The sequence below is a fragment of the Eurytemora carolleeae genome, unplaced genomic scaffold, assembly GCF_000591075.1.
Source record: "Eurytemora carolleeae unplaced genomic scaffold, Eaff_2.0 scaffold2, whole genome shotgun sequence".
NCBI classification, from domain to species: domain Eukaryota; kingdom Metazoa; phylum Arthropoda; class Copepoda; order Calanoida; family Temoridae; genus Eurytemora; species Eurytemora carolleeae.
The window spans coordinates 1,040,245-1,050,743 of NW_019396051.1; the positions used below are offsets into that span (position 1 = coordinate 1,040,245).

General features: G+C 31.9%; 1 protein-coding gene across 3 annotated transcripts in view; it reads right to left on the reverse strand.

Annotated features, from left to right (window-relative positions):
• LOC111705361 (twitchin) overlaps nt 1-6,253 on the reverse strand; it is a 30,338-nt gene extending 24,085 nt beyond the window's left edge. For all 3 annotated transcript variants that reach the window (XM_023477887.1, XM_023477913.1, XM_023477920.1), the window contains exons 1-2: nt 6,167-6,253; nt 2,798-2,962 (exon numbers count right to left, since the gene is read on the reverse strand). In XM_023477887.1, coding sequence (XP_023333655.1) covers nt 2,798-2,809 — 12 coding nt within the window. In that variant the 5' untranslated portion in view covers nt 2,810-2,962; nt 6,167-6,253. The remainder of the gene's footprint in view (nt 1-2,797; nt 2,963-6,166) is intronic.
• Between the last annotated feature and the right edge of the window lie 4,246 nt (nt 6,254-10,499).

Below are 10,499 nucleotides of genomic sequence, written 5' to 3' on the forward strand. Positions count from 1 at the left end.
TACTGTAAGTACAGTACAGTACATGAAGTAACTGAAAACATATTTTTTCAAGCGAACCTCAATTTACAGAGAGGTATGTCCGATTCACCGCGGTACCCTTTAAACCTTTACCTTGTCAAGGATAAATGCGCATGAAAATTATTTATTTTTAAATATGATTCCTCGACAATAAAAAAGTTGTGAGAATTTGACACTTTTTAAGACAGACAAACGGCGATATTTTGCTTATTGTTCCTTAGATAGACGGGTGAATGGGAACCATTGTGAATCGGATATGCCGCCCTTTTCTAAAGGAGAGTCACTTGAATTGAATGTTTGTCTACAGTCTCTTTAAATAAACAAAATTGTCTTTTAATATTCATGGGTTTATAAAAACAAACAATCTGGATCTGTGTGCACTTTTAATTTCAATGAGTTTGAAAAACTTGTGTTTTATGAAGATTTAAACATTTCTAAAATTCAGTTTCCATGTTATTTTAACTTTTAATTGTTTGCTTTGCAACATTTTGTGTTTATCCGTTCTTGAGAAAAAATCCTAAAATTTTTTCAGGAAAAATTTAAAATGTTTATTTTGTTTTCAAATATGTTAAATGCATATTTAATGCTAAACTCGAATAAAAAGTAAATTAAATAATGCAAGAGCATTGTTTGCTGTTGTACACAAGAATACTGTGGAGAATGTATCTTCAGGAATATTCTTGTACAGAATATGTTCATATACACAAATATGTTCATGTTCACGAATATGTTCATGTACACGAATATGTTCATGTACACGAATATGTTCATGTACATTAATGTGTTAATGTACACGAATATATATTCTTGTATAGAATATGTTCATGTACACGAATATAGTCTTACGCGAATATGTTCTTGTACATTGATATATTCATTTCCGAGAATATTTTTATGTACACAAATTTATTCATGTACTAGAATATGTTCATGTACACCAATATATTTATGAACACGAATATGTTCATGTACACGAATATATTCATGTACACGAATGAATGAAAAAAGTTTGCTAATAATAGAGTGCAATTACAATATCTCTCGATTCCAATTACACTATAAGAAGTGCGTTTATTATTTTTTAATTTAGACTGATTTTCTTTATTTTGTTATTTAGTTACCTTTATCTATTAGAGGTCATATTAAATTAGTTTTTAATTATTAGATATATTGTAATTATGTTTTAAATAACGTGTTTGCTCCCTACCAATTAGTGACCCGAAATTTAGTTTTACTAGAAGAGTGACATTTCTCACTTCTCTATCCATTAAGAGCACTTACTGTTAAGTTTTAAAAGTGTCAAAGTTTTTAAAAAACTATACTACACCATGGTAGGCAATTATATCAATATAATGAAAACAACTTTTTATTCAAATTTTAATTGTTAACAAGCTTATTTTCGAATACAAGTTTAAAAGTAATAAATGAGCTTTTTTAATTGACAGCTTATCTTTATTTCAGGTTTTTGTGTATTCATGCTGTTTAAAAGCTTGATATAAATCGAAATTGAAATCGAAATTCGTCTGCAGTATATTGATATAATCGCCTACTACCGTATTTTCTAACAATATTCATTTGGGGGTGTATATTTTCAAACAAGTGAGCCCAATGACACTTTTGAGTTTTATAACCTGATTTTTAAACATATTTAATCTGATCAGAAGGTGCAGTTGATCTACTGCAGATTTGATAACGCGAAACATGATTTTAGAAATACAGTTACTATAGAAAATATTTTTATTTGTAAACAATACATACATACATAGTGAAGACCCTAGATTTAGGGGGTGGGTCGTTAAATCATACATGTTTTAAGCGAATTTAGTTTTCCAGTAACTACGTGTCTAGTAATCAAGTTTCGGGCAATTATATCTGCAACGGTGATCCCACAATCGTATTTTACTGTGAGTTTTGTTAAACCATATCGACCACAACTCACCACTCCGAATATCCAACCCGGTCCGTATTTACACAAGGACAATCCCTTTAATATCTTAATGAGTAAAACGAACAGCTGAATATTGTTGTCAAGGGGTTCTCTGAATAAGCCATCAACTCCATCAACATGTCCGCCATATTGCCAATTCTTTTCTCCGCTTTAAGCTGCACTGTCATTTTTACAAATTGCACAATTGGAGGCGTTTAGAATATATTATTTTACTCAGGTCTTGCACAAAAATGTTAAGAATGTTTTTCGACCTTTTTCCTTCAAATTTAAAAGATTAATTTTTGTCAAGGGTGTGATTTTGAAAGAATGTTCCGGGTAACTCCCAAAAATCTGGAATTCTTGATCATCTCCATGTTTTTCTGATTTAATCAATACTGTTTAATACGTATGTCCATTTTAATTTTCTGTTTCTTTATTTCTGTTCAATCCCATGAGTTCCTGTTTCAATTATTATTATTATGATATAAATTTTCTTTTTTTTTCTATATTAATGTTTACTGTTTTTATGTCGATTTTGTTTTTCTATTTCGATCATTCATATTCTTATTTCAATTTTTTGTAAAAGTAATTTTGTGAGCAAATTACAACTTGCTAGGGCAGAAGTATCATTAGAAATATCACATTTTAACGAAAATTCTAAAGGCTTTGTCCAGTTTCATACATATTATTAGGAAAGGACAGATGGTTTATTTGGATATGCTTTTTAAGTAATATTAAAAATTTACTAAAGAATGTCAATAATCGATACTAAAACGTTTTGGTTAATGTTTGACAACCTTTTTCAAAATTTACAACCAATTTTTCCGTTAGAGTGAAAAAAATAATGCTTACCCCTCGTGCCATTTTCTAGCAGTTGTTGATCTGATGGGGAATTAAGCCTTGAGTACTCGCCACCTGTAACGCCGACCCCTTCAGCTTTGGATCAGCTGTGGCCGCCTTGAATCAGCTGTGGCCGACTGGAATCAGCTCTAGCCGCCTGGAATCAGCTGTAGCCGCCTGGATCAATAACTTTTAGAAGTCAAATCGTATTTTCAGAGGTTACTTTGAAAGCTTTCTTTTATGTAATTAAAATTCAAAATCGAAATAAGTTGCTTTCATCGTTGAGTCGAAATTTGGAGACAAACAGATAATATTTCAAGTTGTAGATCTGTAAATTTGATCATCTTTGATTAATCAAACTTTAGGTGAAATCCCGAAAGGAAATCCCCCAATTTTCAAATTTAAACAATCTGGCACAAAATTAAAAATTATTAAATTATATAAGAAGTTAAAAAATCCCCCAAGCCTCTTCTCTCTCGTTAACCTTACCTGAAAAGAAAAATATTTGTTTTTACAATAATTAATGCTTTCTCACAGCTATACTTTTAACTTGTCAATTATTGGGAGATTTTACATTTAAGTCTGTTAATAACTTTGCAAGCGTTAGTTTTGACGGATACAAATGATTACAAATGTAATACACTTAATACATTATTGACAGTGAAAAAATAAAGAAATAAAATGAAAATAATAAGAGTTTTAATTGCGCAAAAACATAGCTAACGACGCTGAAAACTGATTGAATGGACACAAAATATCAAAGGGGAAGTTTATAATGCTTAAGAGAGGCTGTCAATTATTTAAGAATATACAGTGATAACCAGAAAACTGTAGAATAAGAAGACGACATTAAAGTAATACTTGATTTGATTTAGTTACAAAGCAAATAGGATTACTAGTCAGGTAAAAAATCGATTATCAAGTGAAATGGGTCTGTTTACACTGCACAATTGCTTTTCCTTATGTTCGGTCAATAATTTGAGTCTAAAAGTCGTCTTTCTATTCCAGAGGTTTCTGGTTATCACTGTACTAGAAATGAAGGGCTCAGTTAATATTTTTTCCCCTTTTTGCTATGTTTATTTTGAGTTTAAAAATGCATGTTTGGATAAGGTTGAGTGAGACCGGATTATTTTGAAAGTATAAACTAAAATACCCTCCTTGGATAAATTAAAAGAAACTTTACAATAATTTTGTACAATTTTGTATCTATCTTATTAATAAAAAACTTTTAAAATAAAATTTTTAAAAATATTATTTTGAGTTTCATGATTGCAAATAGAAAAAATCTGAAATTTTCTAAAATTTTGATTTTATGTTTTAATTTCAAGAATGGCATTACAAATGAAGGTTTAAGAATAAAGATTTGCCAATACATACAGTTTTTAGATTAAGGTTTAATATTATAGGTTTAAAAACATAGATTTGATAGCATAGCTTGAGAAATATTGTTTTATATAAATTTAGAATATTCGTTTGAGAATATAAGTTTAAATATTTAAGTTTAAAAGAATAGGTTTAACAATATAGGTTTAAGAATAAAGGTTTAAGAATAAAGGTTTAAGAATATAGGTTTAAGAATATAGGTTTAAGAATATATATTTAAGAATATAGGTTTAAGAATATTGGTTAAAGAATAAAGGTTTAAAATGTAGGTTTACGAATATAGGTTTAAGAATCTAGGTTTAAGAATATAGATTTAAAAATATCGGTTTAAGAATATAGGTTTAAGAATATAGGTTTAAGAATATTGGCTTAAGAATAAAGGTTTAAGAATAAAGGTTTAAGAATATAGGTTTACGAATTTAGGTTTAAGAATATAGGTTTAGAATATAGGTTTAAGAATATATATTTAAGAATATAGGTTTAAGAATATAAGTTTAAGAATATTGGTTTAAGAATATAGGTTTAAGAATGTATGTTTAAGAATATAAGTTTAAGAATATGGGTTTAAGAATATCGGTTTGAGAATATAGGTTTAAGAATATAGGTTTAAGAACATAGATTTGAATATAGGTTTAAAACTAAAGGTTTAAGAATATAGGTTTAAGAATACAGGTTTAACAATATAGGTTTAAGAATAAAGGTTTAACAATATAGGTTTGCAGTTTGCAAGTTCTAACAAAGGTTGTATTATTATTTTTCACGAATAAAGTTGTCATGGTTTACTTTACTTAGAGCCCCTGGGTTCCTGCACAGGGTTACCAACTAAGATCTAGATGTCTAACGGCCAAAAACAGTTTTATTTGGCGATATTTGGCTAAAATACGGAAAAGAATGTGGGTGGCAATTATAACTTCAATAATGGTAATGACAGTTGTTAACAATAATAACAGCTGTTAAATTGTGAATTACAATGGCAGCTGTTAAATTGTTAATTACAATGGCAGCTGTTAAATTGTTTAAAGGATAGGAGACTCTTGTTATAATCGTTAATGCCAGATATAAAGCTGTTTAGTATAAACCAATTTGAATTTGAATTTTTTAATGACAGATATAAAAATGTTCATCATGGCCAGCGGATATAATTGCTTTTACTGCCATTAAGTTGTTCATATGACAGATGGAAAGCTGCTATAACAGCTGTGATGTAACGGATGACAGCTGAAAATGACGATTGATTATACAATTGTTACAACGCATTGTATTTCAATATCATCTTGATAATTGAGTTGACACTTTAGCAGGAAGAGAATAGTTAATGAAGCAACACATATTGAGAACTTTAATGCAGATGACCTCTCAACCCAATTGACCGGCTCATGTGTCAGTCTTAAGAATAGATTGATGGATTGAGGGATCTATTGAAAGATGGAAGAAAAATGGAAAAATTCGTCCCAAAATTTGGCAAATTAGGACTTTTACCACAGGTTGGATGGAATGGATGGATGGGTATAGGATATTATGGATAACATGGATGGGATGTATAGGATGGATAGGATGGATAGGATGGATAGGATGGATAGGATGGATAGGATAGATAGGATGGATAGGATGGATAGGATGGATAGGATTGATAGGATAGGATGGATAGGATGGATAGGATGGATAGGATGGATAGGATGGATAGGATGGATAGGATGGATAGGATGGATAGGATGGATAGGATGGATAGGATGGGTAGGATGGATAGGATGGAGAGGATGGAGAGGATGGATAGGATGGATAGGATGGATAGGATGGATAGGATGGATAGAATGGATAGGATTGATAGGATGGATAGGATGGATAAAGATTTGAAGGATTAGGTGAGAAGGATGGTTAGGATAGGATAGGGTTGGGATGGATTATTGAAAGTTTTAACTTTGACATCAACAAGATTTATCCACTTTATATTAGGTTGTTTTCACACTTGGAGTAAAGACGGATAGTTAGTTCGCTTACTTTGTTCAGGTTACCCAGGTTTCAGGAGAGACAAGGAGGATTTAATAGAAATTAGAATTAAGAGAGAGAAACTCACTGTGATCAGGGATACAGAGACTGACTGGCCTCGGAGTAGGCCTAGCCTCGGCGCAGCAGGGTCAGCCTGTCCTGCCGGCCTCCAGCCTAAGCTGCCAGGCGGTCAGCTTATACATAAACCCAGGACACTACACACACACACACACACACACACCCTCACTCAAACACGAACACAAACAGTGTTCTACTAGGTAATATTGCAATAGTGACACTTTAAGAATTCAACTGAAGCAAGTTTTAAAAAGATATAAAGTTTAATATCTAAAACTCGATATTTTGTTACATTTCTTCTTAAGAAATAAATAATAATCAACTCTAAATACAATGCTTACTCTGTTACGGTCCCTTGAGACGAGAGGGATTTAAAACATCTCTAAAATAAAATACTAAAATCCTAAGTTAAAGTTTATTGAAATTGTTTAAATAATTTTGTCTTGTATTAGGATCCGTTCACTACGATGGGAAAGATCTACGAAAATGCTTTAGACTAATCTTTCTATGGACAGAACATTTTTACCCATCAGCTGATGATAAGAGCACACTAAAGTGATTGTTGCCAGATTAATTGGAAATTATCAACATATCAGTTCAATAATTGAGAAATTTTGTGTAGATATCTCCAATTAGGTAATTAATTCCTTTCAAAATTAGCTTGTACCACGGTCACCGAAATAACCTAATGGTTCCATCTAAATGATGGATTCCATCAATCCTTGTAAAACATATGTTCCATGGTTGCCTCTAAACTGTGGGTTCCACGGTTCTTTTTAAATAATCGATTCCATGGTTCCTTTTAAACTACTGTTCCATGGTAAATTATAAGCTATGGGTTCCATGGTTCTAAACAACTATTTTAAATTTTCTTCTTCACTATGGGTTCCATGGTACTATACAACTGCGCAAAGGTTACTTATAAATTTTGGGCTTCATAGTTCTAAACTACTGCTCCAAGGTTCCTTCTAAACCGGCCATGGGTTTCATGGTTGCTTCTGAGCTAGGGTTCCATGGTTACTTCTAAACTTTGGTTTCCAGGTTATGGTTCCATCTAAAATACTATTTCATGGTTCCTTATAAACTTTGGGTTCCGGGTTATGGTTCCATCAAAACTACTGTTCCAAGGTTCCTCCTAAACTTTTGGTTCCAGTTCATGGTTCCATCTAAACTATTGTTTCATGATTTCTCCTAAAATATTGGTTCCAGGATATGGTTCCAGGATATGGTTCCAGGATATGGTTCCAGGATATGGTTCCAGGATATGGTTCCAGGATATGGTTCCTTCTAAGCTTCTGATCCATGGAACCCATGGAACATTGGATTTATTATAAACTATTGTTTAATAATTTCACCTAAACCACGAATAACAGGGTATATGGTTCCTTCTAAACTACTGTTCCATGTTTCAAAATAATTATGGGTTCCATGGTTCCTTCTCAGCTATGGTTCCATAATTTATCTTTTATTTTTCCATGGTTATCCATCATTAACCGTTATTTATTTATTTATCTTGAATTACCAAAAAAGATACACCTAAAACTGCAATTTCTTGAAGGAACGTGAACAGAATCTGGTGACTTTAATGTAAACAAAGTTATGTGGTTTCCTATTTAATATTCTTTGTTTATGACTATCTAATTGTTAGTGTCAACTGACTGAAGATATAGTCACGTCTCTTATTCTGGACTACATCTCTAAATACTAGTCACCTATTCTGGACTGTATCTCTAAATACTAGTATCCTATCCTGGACTGTATCTCTAAATACTAGTCTCCTATTCTGGACTGTATCTCTAAATACTAGTCTCCTATCCTGGACTGTATCTCTAAATACTATTCTCCTATCCTGGACTGTATCTCTAAATACTAGTCTCCTATCCTGACTTTTATCCTCGCCTGCTACTTTGCACAATATCAACCTCTTTCAAGCATCAAGTGTTAGATTTACAAATTACCAGGGGATTTTCTATATAAATATTTTCGATTCCCCCCCCCCACCTTCCCCCGTCATCAACGAAAAAGGGGGAATATTTGTGTTGTCTGTAAATTCTATCGAATTTCCCCAGGTATGTGCTAAAGGAGTGGGGAAGGGTGATAAAATAACTTTTCTAATTTATTGTTCAAGGACAAAAGAAAATTTTAAACACGATCACGTTTTATTTTTTGATTTGGTTGAATTACAATTTGTGATTTATACTTCAAACTTTTTTTCAAATATCACATAATCGTGTGAAACTAATTATTTACAATTACTTTACATTGAAGTTAAGTGAATTTTATTTATCACGTTTGTTATGTAAAATTTTAGAGTTCCGAAAAAGTACTTGTCCGCAATTTTATCGTCTTCTGAAATGAAAATGCGCGAATTATATCCCGGAAACTTCGCACGGCGGCACAGCTGGTCGTTATTTAAAATCTAAAAATTTTAAAAATGCTTAAAATCTACAACCATTGCAAGTTTTCTAGCCTATTATTTGTTAACAGTGATCTAATTAGGGCCGTATCTCTTGGTTAAATACCGAAGAAACATTAAAAAGGTTCGATTCCAGCAAACAAAGAATGCATGATCCTATCATTAAAAATTGATAATTTGCAATTGTTCCTTTATAAAGATATTTCCGCTTCAGAAACAATGGAGGAGATTGTCGGAATTAAACACTTTAACCAGTGCTTTAACCACATGTGATAAATTTCTGATATCCCGCCTTTGTTTGAAATATGGCAAAATATTTGCTAAATATGAAGCAGTTTGCACACATTGCAATCAGAGCAACTAAAAGTTCTAAACCTACCTCGCTAAACCTCTACTTAAATGCATAAAATGTGCAGACTCTACCCCTTCCATATCTTTAGGATTAAAATCTAGTTCCGCGCCCCTCCCCCTCCCCCGTCCCTCCCTCTTCCCTAGCCCCTCTCTCCTCCTATGCACCGCCCCTCTCTACCAAACATGAACTGTCCCTCCCCCTACGCACCTCTCTCTCTGCACTGCCCCTCCCTCCTGCCAATCCCATTCCCAGTTACTTTAACCAGAAGCTAAACCAGTTCACTTCCTGTTAGAACATTCATTCTCTCAAATCATAAGATAAATGAAGTAAATGCCGGAAAACTGAAAAAGTTAAAAAATATCTAAAATAGTCGGTCTGTAGTAAATTTTCTCACAAAAAAATTCAAATTTTTCTTAAAATGTCTGAAATATCTTAAAATATATTTGGAACAATATCTCACTTTAAGCTGAACGTGATTTACTTGTAAATTAGGGACAATTTTACCATTACTTTTATTATCAAACACATTTTTATGAACAAACTTTAATTAATAACAAAAAAAAAACAGAAATACAAAACTCATTTGTGAAAAAAAAAATAATGATAATACTAATAGGGATAAAAAGAAAGAACAAGGAATAATTTTTTAACAAAAATGGAAGGAAGATTTAAGTGAAAATGAGAAAGAATTTAAAAGGATGGAATGTAAAGGATAGACGGAGAAAAGATTCTTAGAAAAAGATTTAATGATTCAAAAGGATGAAGAAAAAACATCAGTTAAATACATCTTGATTTACATCTAATAGAGAATATTCATTTAGAGTTGCATCTGATAGAGAATATTCATCTAGAGTTGCATCTGATAGAGATTATTCATCATAAGTTGCATCTGATAGAGAATATTCATCTATAGTTGCATCTGAGAGAGAATATTTATCTAGAGTTGCATCTGATAGAGAATACTCATCTAGAATTGCATCTGATAGAGAATATTCATCTAGAGTTGCATCTGATAGAGAATATTCATCTAGAGTTGCATCTGATAGAGAATATTTATCTAGAGTTGCATCTGGTAGAGAATATTCATCTAGAGTTGCATCTGATAGAGAATATTATATTCATCTAGAGTTGCATCTGATAGAGAATATTTATCTAGAGTTGCATCTGGTAGAGAATATTCATCTAGAGTTGCATCTGATAGAGAATATTCATCTAGATTTGCATCTGAGAGAATATTTATCTAGATTTGCATCTGGTAGAGAATAATAATATACGTGAGAGAGATTGAAACCATTGCAGTGAGTGTGCTTCGTTCTATTGTAAAATATCCAAATCCTGTCAAGGGTCCGATACATCGTATTTTCTCACACACATTTTCATACCTAATCAAAATACAAAAGAACTGATCACTTTCCTCAAACTTTAATTTTCTAATTCCCTTATCTTTGAAAGGTTTTGCATAATGGTTTAAACCTCTAGTAGTTCAACTTTTAACCATT